The 9,998-nt window shown below is 39.1% G+C and overlaps 1 protein-coding gene across 2 annotated transcripts in view; it reads right to left on the bottom strand.

Annotated features, from left to right (window-relative positions):
• Positions 1–4,443: 4,443 nt before the first annotated feature.
• The window catches only part of LOC109622838 (cyclin-Y-like protein 1), a 70,267-nt gene continuing 64,712 nt past the window's right edge, over positions 4,444–9,998 (bottom strand). For both annotated transcript variants that reach the window (XM_062850748.1, XM_020077283.3), the window contains exon 3: positions 4,444–9,933. In XM_062850748.1, the coding sequence (XP_062706732.1) occupies positions 8,184–9,209 (1,026 nt within the window). In that variant the 5' untranslated portion in view covers positions 9,210–9,933 and the 3' untranslated portion in view covers positions 4,444–8,183. The remainder of the gene's footprint in view (positions 9,934–9,998) is intronic.

Genomic DNA, 9,998 nt, shown 5'->3' with positions numbered 1-9,998 from the left:
TTTAAGGTTTTCTTCCGGGATTCCCTCATTTTTTTTCTCCATTCCTTCCGAAATTCCTTCAGAATTTTTTTTCCGAAATTTCATTAGGGATACCCACAGAGAAACAGACGTAAAACTTGGAATTCAATAAAAAACCTCGTCACGAAAACGTAATCGCCCAATGCTAAATTAATTTTGTTTGGTCGGGCCATCACTAGGTAGCCCAATCGACCTACTACCGAATATTTGAATCAGCCGTTAAAAAGGTGATCGATGGAAGGCGAGCAGAGTGAGACGTCTGTTTCTCTGTGCTATGGGTATTCTTTTCAAACCCGTTCAATGTTTCTTTCGGAAATTTCTTTCGTGTTTCGTTCTTATTTTAATATGTACTTCAAATGTGTTAAAGGCGAATAAGTCTGTTCGCTATAAAAAAAAACATTATAGCGAACGGTATACTTCCGAGACTATTTAATGAGCCGGAAGTTGTTGGCCTCTTTCAACTCGAACTGTCTTGCGATTCAGACTGATTCATCAAACAGATCCGAAAATTTAACAGCGTGGTAATTGGATAATTCTAGTCGGTTCTCCGGTACCTTTGAGTCCACCTAAGTTAAACCCTACACTGAGGATACTACCGTTATGATATTCATAGTTTTCGTCTTATGAATCAGTTATTTTTATTTTTTATTGGTTTAATGGTTCTCGTATGCTTTTCATAAACGGGGCAACAAAATCCATAATACTTGTTGTATGAAAAACCTCATAAAAAGATTATTATGAAAATCATAAGATACATTATGAAACGCCATTGCTAAAAACAATAAAACCTTTTATTGGCTTCTAACCACTTTAACTTTCGAAGCGTAGATGAGCGCATGAGTAAAGCACGCAGTCGTTAATCTAATCGTCCCTGGTTCGATTCCAGGTTGCGATTTTTTGGAATTTTGCCCAAAATATTTTATAAACGTATGGCTGATAATCACAAGACATATTTTCTACTTTCGTACGTTACTGGTATGATTTTCATACGAGAGTGTTATGAAATTTATGCAGTGACTGTATGAAAATAATAGTTGGTGATTTAAATCCAAAATCATAGTATGTAACTACATATGATTTCCGCGAGAAATGCTTATGGTAAAAATCATAGTATATTCGTATACGTATATCATATATGATTTGCAGTATCCTCAGTGTATTCACGGATATTAAAGATTAAACCCAGTATTCCTTCGGGATTCTTTCTACAATTCTTTTAATTCTTCCTTCGGGAATCCCTACAGCGATTTCTACCAGAACGTTTGTAGTTCCCTTGTGATTTCTTCCGAGACTCCTTCAGGTGTTCCTCACGGAAATTCCTTCGGCATTACTCCTGTTATTTCTTCAGATATTGCTCCCGAGCTCTCTACAAGGATTTCTTCCTGGATGCCTTCAGAGATTGTTTGTGAGATTCATCTAGCAATTTCTTTCGGGTTATTTATATTAAATCCTCTCAGGCTTAAGCGGCTCCCTCCTTCAATGATTCCTTCCGGGATTTCTCCAGGATATTCAAGGGGATATCTTATAAGATTCTTCCGAAGATTACTACAACATTTACATTTTTAAAGAATTCATTCAGTGACTTCTCCCAGGCTTCCTCCATGGATTTATTCCAGGATTCCTCCCAAGATTTCTTCATTGAGTCCTTGAGTCCGGAATTCATTCATTGGTTCTTTGCGATTTCGATTTCGTTTGGGAATTTTACTCAGGATTTTTCTGGCATTATTACAGGTATTCCTACTAAGTTTCATTCAGTGATTCCTTCGGGAATTCATCCTGCATTCCTTTTGGGATTCCTTCAGAAGTTTCTTCGGTGATTCCTTTCAATGGTTTCTCCACTGAAACCTCTTGGGATTTCTTCAGTGCTTCCTTAATGGATTCCTCTCGGGATTCCTTCCGGGATTCTTTTAGGCATTCCTCTCGGATGCTCTTGAAGAGTTTTTTTTAATTTTTTAGGAATTACTGCAGGATTCCTTCATAGATTGGTTCTGGGATTCTCGCAAGGCTCTTTGCAAGAATTCCTTCTGAGTTCTACAAGGAATTTTGCAAGGGATACCTCCCGGAGTTTCATCCGGGATTCCTCCACGGATTTCTTCTGAGATTCCATCTAGGATTTTTCTCGGGATTTTTCCTGAAACTGGATTTCTACAGACCTTGCTCCAGACAATATTTCCAAGGGGAAAAGGATTTTTTTCGATTGTGTAACAAGTGTGACTGTATTAAAAGTTTGAATTTGATCAAATAAAAATGGGAGCGTAATATGAATATGAGAAAAAAAAATTGCGACATTTTTGTAGTTACCTAATGGGCTGTTTGCAGTCCAGAAGGAATTTCTAAGCCTATCTTGATACATGGGAAATTCCTTCTCCGAATCCCTCAAGAAACCGTTCTTTTCTTCGATCGTAGTACATACGCAGTTGCGAAGAAATGACAGCTCAAATGCAGGAATCGCTCCAGAAGTTTCTTGAGCGATTCCTTCCGAACACGGAACTGAGCTTAAGCCGTAATTAAATCTGAAAGTCCTTTTTCTATTATTTGTCCCTGGCCAAGTTCGCAGGGGTTGACGGTATTAAAGTGAAGGAGTTTCATTTTGATTATTGTAATGTAGTGTTCTTTAGTGAAACATATCACCTTTTTAACACTTTAATGCGCCTCCAACGGTTCATCACGAACCGGCTGCTGCAGATGGAGTATATGCATCAGACATGCTCGATAAACATGGAGGATCCGCCAGGGCTCATTAGAGTCTATTCCCAAGCAATAGTTCCAAGTCGGTTGGATTTAAGAAGGTTTTGATGATCGTTACAAATCCTAATAAAAGTAGTGTAGGATTTGTGACAGGTTTTGGAACCTTTTACAGCCAGCTGACTTCAGCTTGAATGTTGTTTGGGCTCTATTTCCCACGTTTCTCGGTTGATTTTGATTAGTAATTTATTAATGTCATAGTCGCTTTTTAGAATTTTTAGAATGTTAGTTGGTCATATTTTCTTTAAATAAAGCAATAGGACAGATCGGTGAAGTACTAGATTTGTAGTAATGAGCTGAATTTTAGTATGGTGAGAAGGTTAACTCTCCGTTTCTGCAATGAAATGGTGCGAAAAGCGTGGGTATTATGATTCCTTGCCTAATTTGATGCTGTTGGAGCAAAACTTTGGATAACTATGTTGTTTATGTTGCAAGAAATGGAGAAAACAACAACTCTGTTGTCCAAAGTTTTGCTCAAACAGCATCAAATTAGACAAGGAATCATAATACCCACGCTTTTTGCACCATTTCATTGCAGAAACGGAGAATTGACCTTCTCACCATACAAAAATTCAGCTCATTACTACAAATCTAGTACTACACCGAACATGCCCCATTAAAATCGACCGAAGAATTAATGGGAAGGAGATTTGCGGCACTTAATTGTGCTGATAGATTCGAAGCTAACGTGCGAACACTCAAACGCATTGTTGACGTCAATGCGTTCGACGTGACATTTTGGACAAAAACTGACTGCTTTTTATTAACTGAACAACGTTACTTGTGTATGACTAGGTTGACATTTCTAGGCTACGCTTGAGAAAATGACATGGTTTATCTAGGTAGGACCGATAGGACAATTGAACGAATTTGAATATTTTTCATAGTATTTGTAGGGAGATAAATACATAATAGTTGGCAAGCAATCTTTATTATTATTTTTTTTAAATTATATTGCAATCATCTGACTGGCGTATTTTTGTTTATCTCTTTGGTGGTATTATGACACCAACAGAAATTCAGTTACATGTTTCTGTGGGTTTTGGACCGATGACAATTTAAGGACACAAGAGATGAACACAGAGAAGTAGAAAACGATTAGCGAAATCAAGAAATCAATTTGACACAGGGTCGACTATATTTTAGCATACGGGGTTCGATTGATTCGATGAAAAAAAAAACAAACATACTACAACTGACTTAACGAGGAGAAATACATATTGAACGGAACCATACCACAAACACAAATCACTACATAGGCAAATTCTGACTGACTGACCAATTGAAAACTTTCCAATCTTCTACCGTAACTTTTTGAGTCAGTTTGCAACAGTGTCTTAATGGATATCATTTTCCGCGTACGGCTGGCAAACTGCTTCTGGAAGATTACGTACTCTTTTCTATCTTCGGGTCTAGTGTAGAGGTTTCAACTCTATTCAGAGTGCAGCTAGAAACCTAGCAAAAAAAAAAAGTCCTTTTTCTATTATTTGTGAGTAGATATCTTCACTGTCACTCGCTTAGAGCTGTATTGTATCTGTAAGGATCAGAATGTACTCACCTGCTAGATGCGATTTTGATCGAGCAAAACAGTTTAATCCTACCATCAATGTACCCGTATCCGGTAGGGCATAATGAATTTTCGGACCAATAACTACAACGTAACCTACCCGAAGGCGCGCGTTAATTTTTCATTGTTTAAATTTATTCTCTTATACTTTTCATTCTCGCAATAGCTTAAGTTACATATAAATTGGTACGATATTCCATTCATCTCTCAATAATCCTTTAATCCTGCTTGTTCAGCTCTTTTGCTTGTTGCACACCAATTTCCTTCTTCACGTTATAACACATACCTACAGTTCCGGGTTCGTTCCTCGTCTTTTACTTCACCCAACTTCATTTTTTTTTTTTCAATTTTATTTCCATGCTCGTTTCATGATTTTTGATTCGACTAAAAGACATAAAAGATGGAAAATACACATGACTTGTCTGCTCTTTCGGGTTCGCTTACGTTCCTATCGTCCTACGACCTATTGATTAGAGTTTATGCTTCTGTTATTTTCTTGTTAAGGATCTTTTTAATTTCATGTTTTGGAAACGACGTGTGTCAAATGTTGGTAAACTAAACGGGGGCAAAAATACAAAGCAGACTTATGATTCGTGGCTCTTAAATTCTAACGAAAAATGAATGAAACTACACATGACTTGGTTTGTTGGTTCCTAATTGTAAGTTTTTCCTCCTAGGTTAGTACTTTACACGACTTATTTTTCCTGGTACTCTCTAACGTTAAGTCGATCCGATTCCTTAACATATCTAGATGATTTCTGTTTTGCGTTTCTAATTACGGGGTTTCTAGATGGTATGCGACGCCTTCTACCACATGAGTCTTTAATATGATCATTTTGTTTTACTTTATCTGCATTCTATGTTATATACCGCTTGATCGGTTTAAAAGTTTCGTTACGGTGCTAGATTTAGCTAGTGACGGCATTGTAATTACTTTCGGTTTGCTGATGCTAGGCGCAGCTTTCGAATTCTATCAAATAGTGCAATTTGCTTTGTGTGATTAATAGTTTCTTTTGTGTAGCAAAGGTTTGTCTCCTGGTAGTAGGGTGAAACATTTACGGGGAGGGAATACTGGTTACGATATGAGCGGTGCCAAAAATGGTTGTTTAGAGGCTGGAAAATAATATCATGGGATAAGTACTACATGGGTTATAATCCAGAGCGACTACACTAATGGAAGCATATGATATTTTAATAAAAGAGAAATATAGAGCGTAGAAATTAAAGCAAATAGTAATTCTCTTCAGGTTCGCTGCAACAAAAACAGAGCAGCTCATATCGCTGTTCCAGATCTAATTTTGATTTCATTTAGATTTCATTTAGATGACATTTTACCTAATACTTCGTCTAATACGAATTGACACATGGTTTTCCGGTGTTTAGCCATCCTCGTGCTAAACCTTTGGGATGGTGGTTTATTTTGAATCTCGAGGGCCCGAAGCGTATGCTTGATAGCGACGAAGTTTGATAGGAAGCTCTGAACAAAAAAACTGGTTAAAGATCAAGTTAAAAAAAAAACAATATCATTTCATACAAATAATGATCATTAAGAAATTTTCCAGAAAAAAATAAACATCAATTCAACAATTATAAAGTATAGATGCTCCTGAATAAACCTATTGCATCATTACTCACTGGAAGAATCCCTGAATGTATAACGGAAAGAAATCATACAGAGGGTTTTTTTCTTATTATTGGCGTAACGTCCTAATTGGGACAAAGCCTGCTTTTCAGTTTAGTGTTCGTTCTATTTTTGATGAAAACTCAATGATAAATAATTTGAAACTAGCTACTCAACGTGCATATGTACAGATGGGTAAATTATTGGTAAAATTGGGGAAAAATCCACAGCTCAGGTGAGATTTGAACTCACGACCCTTATTCGCTAGACAAGTGCTTTACCAACTAAGCTACCGAGCCAATTAATGACCCGGCAACCTAGTTGTCATAAGGTTCAATTCTAATCTCATCGATCTATATCATCTTCCCCTAAACCGCAAATATAACCATCTCTGTTGTACATATGTACGAAGAGCGAAAGCGATTTGTTTATTGTTTGAAACTGTTTGCCTATCGTACAGGCAACGCTTCCTCAACCACTTGTAGAGGAAGAACAATGCTACCTGGAAGGCGATCAAACGCGTCGTTCGCATTCTGTTTGATACGACGGGTAACTACGTAGAGGTAGATGCTCGAAAACGACTCACTCAAAGTGCAAATTTTCGGTAATACCAAGCCGTGTGGTCAATTATGAATTTCAAATAACCCAACGTACATATGTACAGATGGGGAAATTATTGGTTAAATTGGGAAAAAAATCCACAGCTCAGGTACATATGTACGTTGAGTAATTTGAAATTCATAATTGACCACACGGATTGGTATTACCGAAAATTTGCACTTTGAGTGAGTCGTTTTCGAGCATCTACCTCTACGTAGTTACCCGTCGTATCAAACAGAATGCGAACGACGCGTTTGATCGCCTTCCAGGTAGCATTGTTCTTCCTCTACAAGTGGTTGAGGAAGCGTTGCCTGTACGATAGGCAAACAGTTTCAAACAATAAACAAACGCTTTCGCTCTTCGTACATATGTACAACAGAGATGGTTATATTTGCGGTTTAGGGGAAGATGATATACACGGAACTACAAATGAACCCAAATTTAAGTTATTTTGACGCAATCCCGGTCTTCCGTGGAATTACTCAAATTTGCGTCAAACAGCGATAGTGGCGAGTGAGTAGTTCTCGTTTGAGAGCGGCAAAAAAATTAACCCAGTGGTAAGTTATTTTCACCCAACGGAGGCCTCAATTGACGCAAATTTGGGTTAACTCAAGAAAACCCAAATTTGGCTTCTTCCACGGAAGAGCAGCGGATGCGTCGGTGCTTCTCTCTTTGTTTTCGAAAACATTGCGGTGGGGCGAGAGAGAAAACAACCCAACTTTGAGTTAAAACTTTAAGCAGTTTAGTCAAATTTGAGTTTTTAAAACTTATTCTTTGGGTTATAATATTTTTCCGTGTAGATCGATGAGATTAGAATTGAACCTTATGACAACTAGGTTGCCGGGTCATTAATTGGCTCGGTAGCTTAGTTGGTAAAGCACTTGTCTAGCGAATAAGGGTCGTGAGTTCAAATCTCACCTGAGCTGTGGATTTTTTTTCCCAATTTAACCAATAATTTACCCATCTGTACATATGTACGTTGAGTTATTTGAAATTCATAATTGACCACACGGATTGCTATTACCGAAAATTTGCACTTTGAGTGAGTTGAAACTAGCTGCAAATAAATATTTATTTCCGCAATTGTTGCGTTGATTATAACAAAGTATTAACAATCAATGAACTGCTAAAAATGACCTGTTATCCACAGTCATTGATTGGGGCTCTACTCTGACCAAGTAAACAATCAGATTTTCGCATTATATAATGTTTCAGATAGTTTCAGATGAACAAATATTCCTATCAAACCTTCTCGCTATTAATCTTTTTGGTGACGGCTCAAACATATGGTAAGAAATAATGGTTTAAAAAGTATTTCTTTAAAATGGAACATCTAGGGAGTTTCATACAAACATGTATGAACTACATACAAGATTTCATCTCCAATGCAATTTCACTGCCACTACGAATCATTTTTGTCATTACTCTCCAGAATACTAAAAAAATCTCACACAAAGTTGCACTCATGCCAACGGAACTTCCGTTTCTCAAACATTTATTGGTTCAATCCTAACACAAACACGTTTCCCACTCGTTGCAGCTGAGGTTGGCCGAACATAGAGCTATAAATAGTGAACATTACACCAAAAACGCGCAAGCACCACCGTTGGTCATCAGCTTCCCCCAGTGGAATCACGACAGAATGGCAACGCTCCGCCTCACGTTACCCTGCTGGTGGATGTTGTCGATGGAGGACCACTTCTTCATGCCGTTCTTCAGCGCTTCGGCCGTTGCCTTGTCCTGCATCACCCGGGACATGGCCTCCAGCTTTTGGGCCCGCTCCTTGGACAGCGGTTCCGTCGGGAATGATAGATCGTTGGCCTCGGCCAGCGTTCGCAGATCGAAGTAATACTTGGCGTACACGGACGACGGCACGTTGATGTTGAATTGGAGCAGTTCGAGGAATTGCCTTTCGAGTTCGTTCATATCTTCGACGGTGATGTCCTTCAGGATCTGGCAGTAGTCCACGTTCCAGACCGCTTGGTCATCCCACACTTTGGACGCGAGTAGGATTGCACCGAGGACTATTCGCTTCCAGTTGTACGGTCCGATGTCCAGCTCGGCGTACGTTAGTAACCGTTCCAGGTAGATTAGGGTAATGATGGCACATTCCGCCGTCAGCTGAGCGGCATTGAACAGCGTCCGGACAAACTTGTAGATCTGTCGATGCTCCGGGTTGTGCAGATCGTAATCATCCGGCACTGGATCTCGTGTCAGCGGGTGCAGTTTTTCATCGAATATGTCTATCCTTCGTTCACTGGTTCGAGTTTTGATGTGGTAATAGATTGCTAACGAGACACATTTGACCGTATTCTTCAGGTTTGGTTGAGATACAGTCGAATCGTCCAAATAGATGGTCGAGCATGAACTGCTCTTTTTTAGTACTGCTCCACCTTGGGGTGCTATTTGATGTTGGGATTTTTTCCTGGTCATTCCATTTTCTAAGCTTTGCTTCGATCGCTCAAGGAACATTGTGCCCGCCGAGGGATCCACCGACGGATCGTGTTCTCCATCGTCACCTTCCCGCTCGGAGATGTGCTGCAGGTTGTTCGTCGAAAGTTCACCTTCCGGCAGATGTTCCTCGAACACTGGAACATCCTTGGCTTTACGCGTCGGAGGAGGGCTCGAGTACGAGCAGCATGAGTTTTTATTACCCATTTCGGTCTAGTCGGGGGACGTTTGAGTTCACGCACACTTACCACCTTAGTCTGAATGGGACTGCAGCATGGTTTGGAGATAATCACCCCAGAAGCAAACCCATTCGGAGTCAACCCTACTGAAAGTGTTATCGCACTCGTTACTGATTCATGCAAACAATTTTGCCCGAAAACAGAAGCTTATCTCCGTCTCTCGTTTTATCTCTATGTGGCTTCCTCTGTGCTGAACGCCGATAAAAAATGCCAAAATCTAAGCTGCACTAGCCGTTTGGTAGTCGTGACTAATATCAATATGAATTGGGAACTTTTCTTACGCCGAGATTGCCGTTCTTCGAATTTCTATATGACTAGTACCTTGTGTTGATGTGACTTACTTGATTCTAAAATTTGCTTGCTAGTTTCACTTTTGTTTTGTATATTTTTTCTGATTTATTCCTTAGCGATAAAATTTGGCACTGGATCCGTTATGGCCTAGACAGCGGATTTACTTAAATTTTTGTTTCCCTAGTAGATGTGAGTATATTACGAAGCTTAATGCCGTTGTGCGTGTCGGAACAAATAGATAGAGAGAAAAAGAATACCGGGAAAGCTGGTTGATCCGTCTACCTTGTTATCGGAAATTACAAGTTGTTTCGTTGAAGGCAGATCTACTGTGCTGGATTTTTATTTCGTTGACTCTTGCCTAAGCAATAACTATTGTGGACGATTATAATCCGGAGGAAAGCCTGGAAGGAAGAGAAATAAAAAAAAATAATTAATCCAATAAAAAAATGTAAGCAATTCAAAAAAA

The sequence above is a fragment of the Aedes albopictus genome, chromosome 2 (genome assembly GCF_035046485.1).
Source record: "Aedes albopictus strain Foshan chromosome 2, AalbF5, whole genome shotgun sequence".
NCBI lineage: Eukaryota > Metazoa > Arthropoda > Insecta > Diptera > Culicidae > Aedes > Aedes albopictus.
The sequence above is the reverse complement of the archived record's forward strand: the minus strand, read 5'-3'. Positions and strand labels throughout refer to the sequence as shown.